Source organism: Emydura macquarii, unplaced genomic scaffold (assembly GCF_026122565.2).
Source record: "Emydura macquarii macquarii isolate MOO-44397 ecotype Brisbane River unplaced genomic scaffold, CSIRO-AGI_Emac_v2 contig_3692, whole genome shotgun sequence".
Classification (NCBI taxonomy): Eukaryota; Metazoa; Chordata; order Testudines; family Chelidae; genus Emydura; species Emydura macquarii.
In genome coordinates this window covers 2,299,237-2,314,452 of record NW_027133829.1, presented here as the reverse complement: position 1 = coordinate 2,314,452, position 15,216 = coordinate 2,299,237, and the positions used below count along the sequence as shown (strand labels likewise).

Genomic DNA, 15,216 nt, shown 5'->3' with positions numbered 1-15,216 from the left:
GTAAATAGTCTATTCTTAAGTTATGTGAATATGTGCCACTAATGTTACCAGCGCTGTTCGTATGTATCTAAGGCCCAATCTTCCTCCTAATGAAGTACAGGTAAAAGGCATAACTCCTGTTAACTTCAATAGCAGGATTATCCTGGGGCCTACGGGCAAGTGAAAGGCTGCTGAAACAGTCGTAGGATGGAACTTTCAGAAGTGCCTAAGCACTTAGGAACACAAGTCTCATCAAAAATATAATGGAATGTATTCTCCTAAATCACTTAGATCTTGTCTACACTAGCACTTATGCCAGCAAAACTTTTGTCGCTCAGGAGTGTGAAAAAAACACCTCCATGAGCATCATAAATTTTGCCAGCATAACTGCTTGTGTGGACAGCACTATGTCAGCAGTAGAATGCATAGCTACTGCCACCCGTTCAGATGGTTTATTATGTTGGTGGGAGAGCTCTCTCCTATTGACATTACGTGGCTACACATTCACTGTTACAGTGGCACAGTTGTACTGATATAGCTATGCTGCTGTAAGTTTTAAATGTAGACTAGCCTTTAGACTCTTTTGAAAATCCCACCCATATATTTTCAGAAGTGTTTTCTACTATTAGAGCATATGATTGTGAGATAGGAATTCTATTCCTAGCTTTGTTACTGACTTCCTATATGACCTTGGGCAAGTTATTTATGCAATAGTAGTTTTTTTCTTACTGGAAATGAGTATGCAAACTGGTATATTTATATCTGTCATTTAATATTGTTAGAGTAAAATTCAAGAGGGAACAAAGACAGAAATATAGCATTGTTTATTGAAATATTCTTTCAATAAGAGGTTTTACATCTTTAAGACATTAACAACATAGTTCATCAGGGTACTTAATTTACTGACATCAGTCATTTCTTAATCTCCGTTCATTGCATTGATGTAAATACAGATATGTTACCTATATGACTTTCTCATGTGGTTGAGTGTTGCAGATCATATTTTCTGAACAGAACAAGAACTGTTTCTAAGATTTATCTGTGTTTTTCAATTATAATAAGCCTCAGTTAGATTTCTAACAGTATGTTAGGACTAGTTACTTTAACGATGTTCCTTTTAAATGATTAATTATGAAGAATTACAGATCATGAGATCATGTTTACCATCTGTAAGGTTTCCTGTTTGCATAGAAAGAAATATTTTAAATTTTAATGAAGGGTACCAGGAATATTGAACATTCATCTGAATTAGCTGTGAACCTGTTCTTTCATTCTTTAATTAACTTGGATACCTCTGTTTTCTAAATTCCAGACCTCGAGTGGCTGAACACTGAAGGACCCATTTCTCTGTACAAAGATCTTTGTGGAAAAGTGGTGGTTTTGGATTTCTTTACTTACTGCTGCATCAACTGCATGCACCTGCTGCCTGACCTCCATGTGTTAGAGCACAAGTACTGTGATAAAGGTATCAGTGCTTTAGTTTGCTTAGAACAGAATTTCCTGGCAATGTCACAGGTGGAGTAGCTGAATCACTTTGTTGCTGGTTACTAAACACTTGGCAAGACTTCAGTGGTATCTAAAAGTACCTTCTAATCTATGGTAGCCTATAAAAAGGAGGACTGTATGTACTTCCACAACACTTCTAAAAAGGGTTAAATTTGGCATCTGTTGCATATGTTTAGAAAAACAGTATTTATACTTAAAAGTCCAAGTTTGCTACCCTCACAAATGGGCTGTTTGCAAAATAAGGTACTACTCAGTGTGAATAAGGGTGCAAGAACTGAACTTGCTTTCAAGGCTTGATAGGTTAAAAAAAAAATAATTGATTTTCAGTAGGTGAGGTTCCCTACCTACTCTGAGCAGAGTATACGTACTTTGTGTATGATCTACACTTACAACTTTCCTGAGTTTTGGTTTTATTAGTAACAACTAAACAGAAACCTGAGCTAAAGTTTTCCCCCAATATTGGCTTTTCCTAGAGCTTTTCCTGCAGGACCTCCTTAGCTCCATTCCTACTCCTCTCTGCTCCAGAGATTCATTTCAGCTCCTCCTTAAATTCTGGTTGGAGATAAAATCTGCCTGCCTTTCTGACTAGGTAGATTCTCTTATTGGACTGATTTCTGTTGGTTCGAGAGACAAGTTTTCAAGTTATATAGATTGGTAGTAATTGCCCTCCATCTTTATACAAGTTCCAATCTCCTGACATCAGGATGAGTCAAAAGAGGAAAATTGCATTCTTATACAGGGTCCTAAATGCTGCTGACCTGTGATGGACACTTTATGACATGTTAGAATAAGTATTTTCTTCTGATGAAATTAGAGGGATTGAAACTAACTTTGTTCTTCAACTCTTTTTGTTACAAACTATAATAATTTATAATGTTTAATATATGTTTGACCTTCCTGTGCCTCTCTTATTAGTTATCTTGTTGATACTGAACTTTATTGTATTCTCTACTTCAGTTAGACTAATAAAAGCTAGTTTTGCATAAAGTACTGTTATTTATATACTGTAATTAATATACATAGCACTTTTAAGAAGACTTAAAAAGACAAGTTTCCTGCCCTAAAGAGTTTATAGTTTATTTCAGAGAAATATAAAATTTGGTACAATGGTTGAGATGCAAGAAGTTGTGGAGATGTAGCCAATGAGGAAATACCGTAACAGCAATTTGTGAGAGACGCAAGTTTTAGGTGGGACAGGGGGAATGACAGACAAACAGGAAATAGGCTGTTCAAGGGGTAGCAGGAAAAATTAAGCAAAAAGTGCCATCTCAAGTGTCGCTAGTATTTCTGTGAATAGTATATCTCTTCTTCTACTTCTAGCCTTAGTTCTAGCTATATGGCATCGGCTCTTCGAGTTCCTATCCGTTCCAGTCTGTCTTGAAGCAGTTCCTTGGAAATTCTTCCTCAGTGCCCAGTGCATTCAGCGCCTTTCAAAAGTGCAGGCTTAATTGCTGTCTTGTAGACCATGCTTTTCAAGTGATAAGCATTCTTCTATTTCAGATCACTTCTCTCCATTTAGTCCATGCCTTTTGTATTCTGCTTATAAGTTTTTCGTTGAGTTCACCATTATCCTGTACTATTGAAGCTACGTACTTGTACTGCTGTACCTTTGATAGTGGCTGGCCTCGCCAGACTTAGTCTCATTGTCTTCCTGCAAATTATCATCGAATCTACAGCCCACATACTCTATTTAATTTCTGCTGATTTTCATGCCATTTCTTTCAAATGTGCACTTTATTTCTCTCAATCTTCCACTTCCTCTTTGCTCTCCTTCACAAGCACTACATCATCTGAAAAAAAAAAAATGCACCAAGGTGCTACTCGCTGGATGTTTTCTGTAAGTGCATTAGGCACCAATGTGAACAAAAAAGGGCTTAAGTGTCAGGCCTTGGTGTGCTCTCACCCTTACTAGAAACTGTTCAGTTACTTCACATGGCCTTCTAACTGTGGTAAAAGCACCCTCAGACATGTTCTGGAAGAGTCTGATATAGCCTTCATGTATCTGTTTCCTTCTCATACCTCACCAGATGACTTCCCTCAGAATGTGGTCATAAGCCTTCTCAAGATCAGTGAATGCTGCATGCAGTGTTTTCCTTATTTGCAGTCTTATTGCAAAGATGGCATCCATTGTTGACTTGGCAGATATGAATCAAAACAATTGTCACTGACCTTTACTTCTCTTTGTAGCCTCTTACCAATAACTTTCTCCCAGATCTTCATCATGTGACTCATCAGTTTAGTTTACTGCTGCAGTAGTTACCACATTCTTGTATGTATCCTTTTCTCTTCGATATTGGTACTAATGTGGGGGTTTTTTGGGAGGAGGGAGGGAATCTTCTCAGTCCTCATGATGCTATGAAACAATTGTGTCAGTATGTTCAGACCTACTTGCTCCAAGCACTTGTGTACTTCCGCTGGTATGCTAATGGAGCTGAGAGCTCTTATGTTTCATATTACTCAATGCCTCTGCGACTCCTCCTATGACAAGTGCCACCAGATCCTGTTTTAGTTTTATCATATGGCATGGTTCTCTTAGATGCTCTTCATTCATAAGCCTTTCAAAGTTATTTCTCCACTGTTCGTTAATCTGTTTCTCATTGATCAAAATATTTCCGCTTTTATCTTTAGTGACATTGATCTTACCAATGTCTTCAGTTCTCTTATCGCAGGTCTTTGCCACTTTATGTATTTTTCTCACCCTCCTTCATTTCAAGATGGGTATGTACACCTTCCATGGCTTTGAGCTTAGTGGCTATCACCTCTTTCTTTGCTGCCTTTTTGACTTATTTATACTCCTGAAAATCCTGCTGTTGGAGCATTGCTTGCCAAAGTTTAAAACACTTTTTCTTTTCTGTCACAGCCTCTTGAACTTTCTCATTCGATCATCAGATCTCACTGGGGGGAAAAGACTCTTGCTTTTGTTTCACAAACAGGCTCTTTGCACATTCTTAAATTTTGCTTACAATATGATTACACCATTGATTCTGTTTATTAAAATTATTTGAAATTCAGAGCTTTATATTAACATACTATGGTCCTTAGCACTTGGGAAATTTTTCTGTTTTGGTTTTTTTTTTCCTGATTATGCTAACTCAGTGGCTGTCAGCGTTTCCAGACTACTGTACCCTTTTCAGGAGGCTGATTTGTCTTGAGTACCTCAAGTTTCACCTCACTTAAAAACTACTTGCTTTCAAAATCAGACATAAAAATACAAGTGTCACATTAATACTGAAAAATTGCTTACATTCTCATTTTCACCATATAATTATAAAATAACTCTATTGGAATATTGAAATATTCAGTGTATAATATATAGAACAGTATAAACAAGACATTGTCTGTACGAAATTTTAGTTTGTACTGACTTCGCTAGTGCTTTTTATGTAGCCTGTTGTAAAACTAGGTAAATATCTAATGAGTTGATTATCACCTAGAAGACCTTTGCATACTCCTGGTTGAGAACCACTGTAACTTACTTAACTTTCCTATCACAGACACTAACACTGAAGGAAAACACCTTACTGATGGCTACTGATTTTTTTTCTTCTGAGTCATTCTACTCTCTTTACATGGCTTGGAGTTGTGTGGAAGTGGGAAAGGAGAAGGCTACTTAGTTCTTGCCCTCTAGTGCTCACAGTCTATTTATGTGTGTACTGTGCCTATTACAGTGAATGTAGGTGATACTACAATATAAATAATAATATAGTAATCAAGGTCAGAAATTTAAGTCAGGGAACAAGGGTTTAGTAGTGATGATGGTGAAGGGAGGGGTGTGTGTTGATACTAAACAGGAAAGTGACTCAAGACTTAGCAATTGTTTGGATAAGGAGAAAAGGATCGAGAGAAAAGTCAGAGTTTGTAAATCTGGGGAGATGAAGGTTAAGAAGAATAAGGCTGGAGAAGGAAAATAAAATAGTTTAGTATTCAATCTTCTGTAAAATATTAATCTGACATAAAAAATTGCAGTAAAAAGCGTGAAGACAACTTGGTTTTAAAATAGATGTTTTTTAACAGACATTTTATTGTTTTGTTTTTCAAATCTATATACTTCAGACTTTAAAAATGTATATAACTTAAAGTTCAGGAGGTTTTAAACTCCATTTTGTAACCTTACAGCTAGCCACCTGCCCACTCTCAACTACTGCCCTACAAGCTCTTAAAGGGTGGGTACAAGTTCCTTTACATTTTACCTTCTAGTGGAAAAACTGAGTCAGGAGTTGAATATGATCTCAGTTTTAGCTTTTTCTTCTAGTAATTAAAACTTGAAGGAAGCACAGCTGCAAGTGTAGCTCTGTTGAACTCAGCAAGCAGGTGTGTGCTTCAAAAAGAAGAAAAAATGTTTTAAAATGCCTTCTTTGGCCCTACTGCTCTCCTTTCAGTAACCTTTCACTAGAAACCTGGGCTGTTTTTTAAAGTTAAACAGTTTCAGCATGTTTCCTAAAAGAATCTAAAGATTGGCTGCAGCCTAAACAAATTATTGATTGCAGTGGCTGGGTCTTTAGGGATTAAGGAGTTGGGGAATGGGTCTGAAATAGGAGTTCAGGAAGAGTTCTAGACAGCTTCAAAAAGTCAATTGGACATGAAAAGATTTTTAAAAACAATGAAAAAATTTGATGCAAATGGTACAGAGTGTTTCTACTCTTTTTAACCATTCCTAGTGAAAAGATATGTCCGGTAAAATGGAAATAATATTTTAAGAAGAATGTTAAGATATGATTATGGAATTAATGTAGTTCTAAGTGCCCTGATGTTAGGTGTGTAAGAAAGACCTTATAAATGTAGCTATAATACCATACATGCTAAAGAGTCCAAAACACTTGGCAAACTATACATGTACAGCATCACTGAAATGATGGAAGACATCAGTCTAGTGGACAACTTGTTTCACAATAGAAGGGGGAAGGAAAGTTTTGGCCAGACGCTAAGGGAAACTTCTGTTCTGACAAAAAGTGCTTTGGGATCTTTAATTTCTATGCAGAACAGGAGTGCTGTGGTAGGTAGGGGAATGTCTGTGCTTCATCCCACCAACCCTTAGGCAGAGCCAGACTTGAGACTCATCCCTGTCTCCTGCTAAAAACCTCCCATTTTGATTGGCCTGAGTGCTTTGCTCTGCCTCCTGCTGCTATCGGTTTCCACCACTGCTTAGGCCAAAAACCAGCTGTGAGAGAGTAGCTCATAGGGAGAAGGTGGCTTAATGCCTAGAAGTCTTTCTGTTGAAGAGGTTTGAAGGAGATAGGGTAGACTGGAAGTGAGAAGCTTGCTGTCTGAAGGGGGAACAGTGATGATTAGGGATATTGTGTTAGGGCATTGGTTCTCAAACTGGGGGTCATGATGTGGTTATATGGGAGTCGTGAAGCTCTGAGACCTGGCCGGACCCGGGGCTCTGAGCCTCCCTGGTTCCTCCTGGTGGAGGAACATGGCGGGAGGGGGCGAGTGGTGATACACACATACTGCTCCCCTCCCCCATGTTCCTCTGTGTCCCCCTAGAGCACTGTGTGGGGGAGAGCGAGAATCAATTCCAGGGCTCTCTGCCTCCAGGTCAGTTTCCCCACCTGGGCAGTGCTGTGAGGTGAGCATCAGGAGCTGCTTCTCTCTGCCCTCCCTTTATGCAGCCCAAGTGGAGAAAGTGACCTGGATGCAGGTTACTCCTCACTTCCCCCCACACACACACGCACACACAGCCTCCTAGGGGTGCGTGGAGGAGCAGCTTTTGAGGTGGGAGCAAGCAGCAATACCAGCCACTCCATGCATGCATCTGTTTCCTCAAGTGGGTGCAGGAGGAGGTGAAGGGGTTAGGGGCAAAGGGGTAAGTGGGGAGCCCTCAGGAGTTAGCAGTGAAGGGGAGTGGGGAGCCTATGGGAATCAGGGGCAAGTGCCCATGGGGGTGAGGATCGCACTCAGATGCTTGCTATTGAAAGTGGTCACCAATATAAAGTTTGAGAACCACTGGTTTAGGGGAAGGAAAGCTGTTCCCAGAAAAGGAATGAAGAAGATGACAGTAAGAACAGTGAAGGGGGCAGGGCTGCTGCAGGTAGGTGGGGAGAGTTGGAAGAAACAGGAGCTGAATTTATTTGTCTCCCATTCTTTATTTTGTAATATACTTTATTTTGAATATACTTGGTTTTAAGTTTCTGTGGCTTAATGTATGATTTGGATATTTGAAGGTATGCTGTCTTTTCCCTTCTGCTTTACCACATACTTGAAGCATGTATTAATGGCCATATAAGACATGCCTGGAAATATCTTTTCCCCTAATTATTATACTGTACAATTTACTTCATGGTATTTTTTTTTTGACATTCGAACATTTATTTTACCGTCACATGGTGCAAGTACCTTCTTCGCATACAACAGCATGATTCCAGAATGATGGAACTTCAGCAATATGCTGCTGTGACATGAGATGCCTGAACACAAGAAGCTGTTATTTTAGGATGATTAAAAATATCAAATTTATCTACATGCACATACACATGGTTTTGTTATCTGGATCTTCAATAGGTTTGTCTCAAAATAAAGCTAATTTTCCATTGTACTAAATTCCACTCAACATCTTTATCTGATATGTTCCTGCTCGTATCTGCAGTAGCGCTATTTCTGTTTTCAAAGTGGCATTCAGTATGTTATTTTAAACTCTGGGGCATATTCAGTTCATGTTATCAGTAGACCAGAAATTGCCTGTTGGACTTCTATAAGAGGAAATACTTTTTAATATTCAGAAATAGTTTGGCAGAGCCCCAAATTTGTGCTTTTGTATAATCCTTGAAACCAATCTGGTGAATATTAAAATGGCAATGCGTTCATCAGTTCACACAATAGTTTGCACAATTTAGATTAAATTTGCTTTAAAAAAACAAAACAAAACAACAAACCTCTGGGCTCACAAATTGTAGGATATATTTAAATCCAATGCAAATTAAAAATCATTGAAAAAACTAATTGTCTTAAGCTCCTGCCACAAAACTAGGAAATTATGTCATTTAAAATTATATGAAGACAAGAACTGTGTAGCAAAAATAACAACTTTAGCTTGGCAGCCATCTTTACAGAGAAAATCTAGTGAGCAGTAGCAGTAAAAGATGCATTGTAGCAGAAAATTACGTTTTCTTGACAGGAGACAGAAAACCATATTGTATTTCTGTATGCTGAATTTGTAGCAAGAAGAGAGGGAGTTTCCTTTTCTATCTCATAGTACAGCTAAAAGGGGGAACAGTTATGTTCTTCTCTTATTATTTATATGGCATCATAATTGTACATGACACTGTAGAGTGGGTGGGATGTGCTCAGTAGTTAGCAGAATCATGCTTCAAAGATGTTACAGTCTAAAGGTACAATACAGACACTATAAAATAATACAGAACAGACTAGACAAAGTGGAGCATGGCTGTTTATAGCTTTAATACTTTGCATACTCAATGGTTCCTTATAATCTTTGAATTAAGAAATGGAGGGAGCTGGATTATGTTAACCATAATTCAAGATGTTTGGGATACTGGGAAGAAAACATGGGATTAGGGTTAGATGGAGGAGACAAAGGAAATGGTTAGGATGCAGTTTAGGTAGGAGTGTGTGGTGAAGCAGTGAGAGGTTATGAGGATGGAGGTATAAGCACCTTGTAGAAACTTTACACATGAGGAGGTGAAGGAGGAGCTTGAACTTTGATTCACACTTTTCTTCTACATAAAGGTATTTAAGAAGTGCAGGAGACTAGGTCAGAGCAGTGAGAAAGGAAGATGATTTTGGCAGCTGTATTTTAGATGCACTAGAACAGGGCAGCCCAGAGGGGGAGAGGTTGCAGTATTTAAGCCAAACTATAAAGCACGGACAATGATCTTGGCACTAAGACTAACGAGGAAGAGATGGATTTGAGATGTTATAGAGGAAATAGTGACAGAATTTGACAAGGACATGAATGTAAGGGAAAGAGAACAATCAAAAATTGTGCCATGGTTGTGTGTGTAGGTATCAGGAAGAATGGTATTGCTGGCAGGAAAAGTGAGGAAGAGAATGAGTTTGAGATGAAAGAGTAACTTTCTTTAAGACATACTGGGCCAAATTCACTATTAGTATAACATGGCATAACTTCATTGACTTAATTGAACTGCTCCCATTTATGCCTGTAGTATTTGTTCATTAAATTTAAGGTGGTGGCAAGACATCCAAGAAGAGTGATCACAGAGGGCAGATGGAGATATAGAACTGAACAGAGGTCATAGATGGATAGGAATTCATTGTAGAGGTGATAGCAGAACCAATAAGAGCAGATCAAATAATTCAAGTATATAAGTTCAGAGGAAGAAAAGACCAGGACCTAGGATGGAATCCTGTAGAATTCCAGCTAAAACACCTGTAATAGCACATTTTTTGCTACTCACGCTCAATTGTAACTAATTTTGGTTTCTGTCAAAATGAAGGAGCTATTCTGTTGAGGGTATTATTAATTGAAATGCTATGGATTTCTTGTAGACTTCACTATATTTAAATGAGAATTTAATGTCAATTCATTTTTTAACAACAATCTAAAATACAAAACAATTCAAAGCTCTTTTATTCTACTACATGAGGACTCTGAAGTGTGGTCCAGAAATCAAATTGAAAGGAAAATCTGATAGCTGCCACTGTCTTAAAAACTTGTTTTAGGGTTCTGTTTATTAATACAAGGCATGTTGGTTATTTACAGTTTCATTTATGGTGATATTCTGTCAACACTATATAACAGAAGGGAAAGGAAACATTCTTCTGGGATTTTCCATATGAGCTGCTGAAAGGTTGACATAACTTGTGTAAAGATTATAATGACAGACTGAATTTTTTTAAGAATAAAGTGAGTTTGTTTTCCACAAGGAAAGATTGATTTAATCCTTCACATACTTATTTCAGTGCATTGGACTTACACCGCTATGTACTGAAAGTCAGTTTCCAAACATTATCTGGAAGTTTCATTTGCTTAGTGATTTTTAAACACTTCCATGTTTTTCCATAGGTGTTCAGTAAAACATCTTAAAATTATTATGTTAATTTGTGGTTATCCAAACAGTTTTTTAAAAGGACTGACAACTATACAAGCGTTCACCTGTGCAGAAATTACGTTAACACAGTAAAGAGCAGTGCTTTGATTTAATGCCTAGGTTATCTGTATGATTTTCCTGTTTGTTTCATTTGTTTCATATTGCATAACATTCTGTACAAATAATAAGCCGGCTAATTGTAAAGATTTCCTAGCAATATATTATATTGAAAAGGCGCTGGAACGATTAATCAGTTATCTATGAATATCTGAAGAGTGTGTTCAATAGACAGAGAGAGTTTAGTGTGGTACAAAAGGGGACATGAAGGAGTAAGTAATTGAAATCACAAAAAGAAAAATTAGGCTGAAAAAATTCCTAATGGTAAAATCTGTTGTGCTCTAAAATAGTCTCCTAAGAGAAGTGTAGGAAATCCTATTATACGAGACATTTAAAGTAAGACTGGACAAAATACTAGGAAACATATTAACATAAAAATGGCCATATTGGGTCAGACTAGTGGTCTGTCCAGCCCAGTATCCTGTCTTCTGACAGTGGCCAATGCCAGGTGCTTCAGAGGGAATCATCAGGGCACTTATCAAGTGTTCCATCCGCTGTTGAAGTAAACTGTCCTGCAATAGCAAGTAGAAGGAGTAAGGCTCTCTCAGATCCATGCAGTTAGACACTTACCCAGTGGGGCTTCCCATGGGTGTATATCAACACTGCAGCTGAGAGCTTGTCTCCCAACTCGGGTAGACAGACACATGCTAACTCTGCACTAGATAGCACTTTAAAAATAACAATGTGGATGTTGTGGCAGGGCGGTGGCTTGGGCTAGCCACTCAAGCTCAACCCCAGGGGGTCGGGTGGGTTTGGACTCAGGCTGCTAGCCCAAGTCGCCACCAACCACCACTTCCACACTATTTTTTTTAGTGTGTTAGTTTAAGCAGAGCTAGCATGAGAGTCTGAGAGGCATGCTCCCAGCTGCAGTGCAGACGAACCTATTGACTTCAGTATAGCTCTACACATGTGAAGGGGTCTGTTTGTGTAGATGCAATTGCAGAATCAGGATTTAGGTGATAGCTGGGTAACTTATCTAAGGATTACATACAATAATCAGACTAAAAATTTAAAAATTTGTTTCAGTGGAGTCCAACAAATTCCCTCTTCCCACCCACCCAGAAAAAAGGACTCTACAAAATATTCTCCGCTGCCATGTATTCTTTCATTATTTACTGTCACTCCACTTGATTTACCACCATTGCAGAAAACAGTTATAGTATAAGAGCAGAGTGACACCTGCTGTATACATATTTCTTTTTCTATTCAAAGGAATTGTTTTTGTTTCCTTAACAGTTTCCCTTTTACCTATTAGGCTGAAATTTTTGCAGGTGTTTAGTGTGCAAGAACTTTTTAAAATCTGAGTCAAAAGTTTCAACCATTTTCCAGAATGAAAAATAATTTTTCCATTATTTAAAAAATAACATGCAAGCTAGAAATTTGAAATCTTGACTAGGAGTTGGTGTCTTGGTCGTTGATGTGCCTTTGTGTGGTTTGGTGATTTGTTGATGGTATAAGAGTTTAAAAATGTACTTGTGTGTTTGTGCATGCACAAGTATGCTGGATTGTCTCACAGTATATTCACTGAGAGAGGAGATGTGGGAAAGGCGAAGGCCTTTCAGTTCCTCTTTTCCCCACCTCACCCCATCCCACCCAAGCACTATGGGAGATCTTCATGCTCTCAAGCTATAGTTCCAGTCTGACAAATTTACTCAGGTCCTTCAGATTAGGAGTCCCATCTGGTGAACCATGGAGAATTCACCTGAGGAGTAAGCTGCTTCATAATCAAAGTTAGTAGCTCTGCTCCTGAGATAACTTCATTTGCCACTTTTCCCCTCTCCCTGCCCCTGTTTATAATGGATAGGAGTATGGAAAAGGGAAGTCTTAAATCTGAAGGCTCAATACAGAGACACTCAACTTCCTGAGTGCTACTATCTACTAATGCAAATTGGAAGTGCTGTGCTGGAACCTCTTGTATCATAAACTTTTTCTGTATAAATGGTAAAAAGAAAAGTTGATGTCAGATTAAGAAAAGAATACGAAACAATGATAAATTATCTTGAAGTTGACACTTCTTTCTGATTCCTTCCCAAAAGGGCAATTTAAAATGGTGGAATGCAATTAAATAACATTACTTTTGCAGATTAGGAGAAATATACATCAGAATCCAAGTTATTGAAAATAATTTTCTTGGTGGTTTTACTTGGTGGACTAATTTGAGGTTCTAATAATCACGATGGTGCCTAAGGGAGAAAATACAGTGAAAATATATTATGTACTTATAGTTAAGATAGAAATCGGAGGATGAGCTGATTGCAAGATTGGTTGATTGAAGAGAGTTGCACAGTGTTCTGTTCAGATCTGCTGTAAGTTGGTAGAGTCCTCATTCGACTGCAACAAAAGTCTCCATTGAGTAAGAGTAGAAGTTATCCTCTTATTCCTTTATTTTCTAAAGTAACTTAAATTAAACAATACACACTCTTGGTCTAAGTTCTTATTGAGGCTTGGCTGCCTAGTATTTCTACTGTAGGACCTTTCTGTATCAGACCCTACCTTCTTCTCAAGAGCTAATGTCATCAGTTTAAGGTGGAGGTTAACAAACTACATTGACTCAGTGGTCAGTAAAAAATAATGGAAACTGTTTGCTTGTATTACAGATTCACCTTGCACATCTGCATTATTTCTCTTTAATCTATAGCTCGTATCCTACAATGTAAATTCTATAACTGTTCAGCCAAACTGACTTTTAAGTTCTCTAGCAATGCAGCACATCATTTTCCAATGCAGTGAGTATGTACATTTTTTTTTAAGATGACACACTGAACAAATTTAAAAAGGCAAATACAGTCCTGTAAATAATCCTAATATAAGAGCTTCATTCTATTTCATGCAAGAGTTTGCAGTTCTATTAAAGTCTTTGATGGTACTATTCCATTGAATTTTCAGGATTGGATACTAATATATTTTCCATTTGTTTCCTGTATTAACTTACTGGCTTCCTCTCTGCTGAAATAGTTGTAACTTGTGTTACTGAAGCTGCTGAAAAGATAAGGTACCTCCGGTAACCACCTAGGAAGCTGTTAGACTGCAGTAGTGGAAAATAAAATTTAAGTGTTTTTGCTGGCATCTCAACACATAAAAGGCTGTATAAATGCTCAACATTATTATTGATATGACTGAAAAATTCAGAAATGAACATTATTGATCCTCTGTGTGAATAGTTTATTACTATTTAAATAAAATTAACACAGGGTAACTTGAATTGTAAGGATGTTCTCCCTTCATCCCACCCTGCACGTCAAAACATGTAAGATCAGTTGAGAATTTAAAACTATTACTTGGATATTGAGGTTGAGAGATTCCAGATGTTATTTGCGGTTCCAGGACACTTACACTATCCAGAAGCATGAGTGAGCTTGGAGAAGAACTGGCTATATTTTGCTTTGCTAAGGTTTTCCATTATATTAAAAATTCTAGTTTCTTATCAAGTAGTAGCTTTGTACAACTGCATAGCTGATGTAATTCTGTTCCATTCAAGAAGAGGAATGGGAAACTAAACAGGATCATATCTCTGAGCAGCAAAATCTGGGAAATGGGCAGATTCCACAGGTTAGTCTGGGATTGTAGTTCAGACAATCTGATATGTTCCACTCAGATCTGTAAGGTTAGGAGGAACAGAGTTCATGAGTTATTTCTGTATAACATAAAATATAGTTGTGACTAATAGCACTCTAGGACTTTGCTAAGAAAGATTAGGAAATATCATTATGATGTCACATACACCATTGAATTCCTTTAACATAACTGCATAATCTCTCACCAAAACACAATATAAAGTCTTAACTAGGATGTGCCACCCGCCTATAAACTGAATACTACAAATAGTACTGTAGTTTCACCTCTTTTCTAACTACAAACAACCTGTGTGCGTTTTATACAATATGTGTAGTTGTATCCTGCAATTAAAAGATATTCAGGGATGGTACATAATAAAGGTATAAACTGAACCTTTGGCACTAATATCAATTGATCCTTCTGAGATAGTTCTGGTTTCTCCTTGCCAAAATATGGTAAATTGAAAAGTCTCTGCTTTGTTCCTTAGAAGATTACTAAGGGTATGTCTATGTTGACAGCGGCAAAGTTGCCGCTGTCAGATTGACTTTTCTGGATCAATTGAGCGATCAGTGAAGACCCACTCAATCGATTCAGAAGTCAACGCTGTAAAATCACCCCTTCAAGTGGCGTAATGCTGTGTCGACGGGAACATGGTTCCGGTCTGCGCAGTGCAGTGAAGACGCCACGCAGAATTGAAGCACAGCAGTCGACGGGTTACACAAACTACTCTTCATAGCTTGCATAACTTCCATTGACTGCCGTCAAATTGCCAGGTAAGTGTAGACCAGACCTAAAAAGTGAAGTGATGGATGAAGCTTCTTTCTCTTAATTTCTGGTGGGAGAAGAGCAGCTTCCATAAGTGCTAAGTATAACAGAACTAAGTAAACTTGCCTTTATCACAAAAAGAAAACTAACTTGAAATGAAAAACTTGCTTTGAACTTTATGAAAGCAGGGAAAAAGTACTCCGGGAACTTGAGGAAGGTGACTAGCTGAATGTTTCCATCTTATTTATGCATGACTTAGGGTGGCTGCTAGGGTTAATGACTTGAA

The 15,216-nt window shown here is 37.9% G+C and overlaps 1 protein-coding gene across 3 annotated transcripts in view; it reads left to right on the top strand.

Annotated features, from left to right (window-relative positions):
- NHLRC2 (NHL repeat containing 2) overlaps nt 1–15,216 on the top strand; it is a 53,221-nt gene that overhangs the window by 4,396 nt on the left and 33,609 nt on the right. For all 3 annotated transcript variants that reach the window (XM_067537251.1, XM_067537249.1, XM_067537250.1), the window contains one exon: nt 1,292–1,444. In XM_067537251.1, coding sequence (XP_067393352.1) covers nt 1,393–1,444 — 52 coding nt within the window. In that variant the 5' untranslated portion in view covers nt 1,292–1,392. The remainder of the gene's footprint in view (nt 1–1,291; nt 1,445–15,216) is intronic.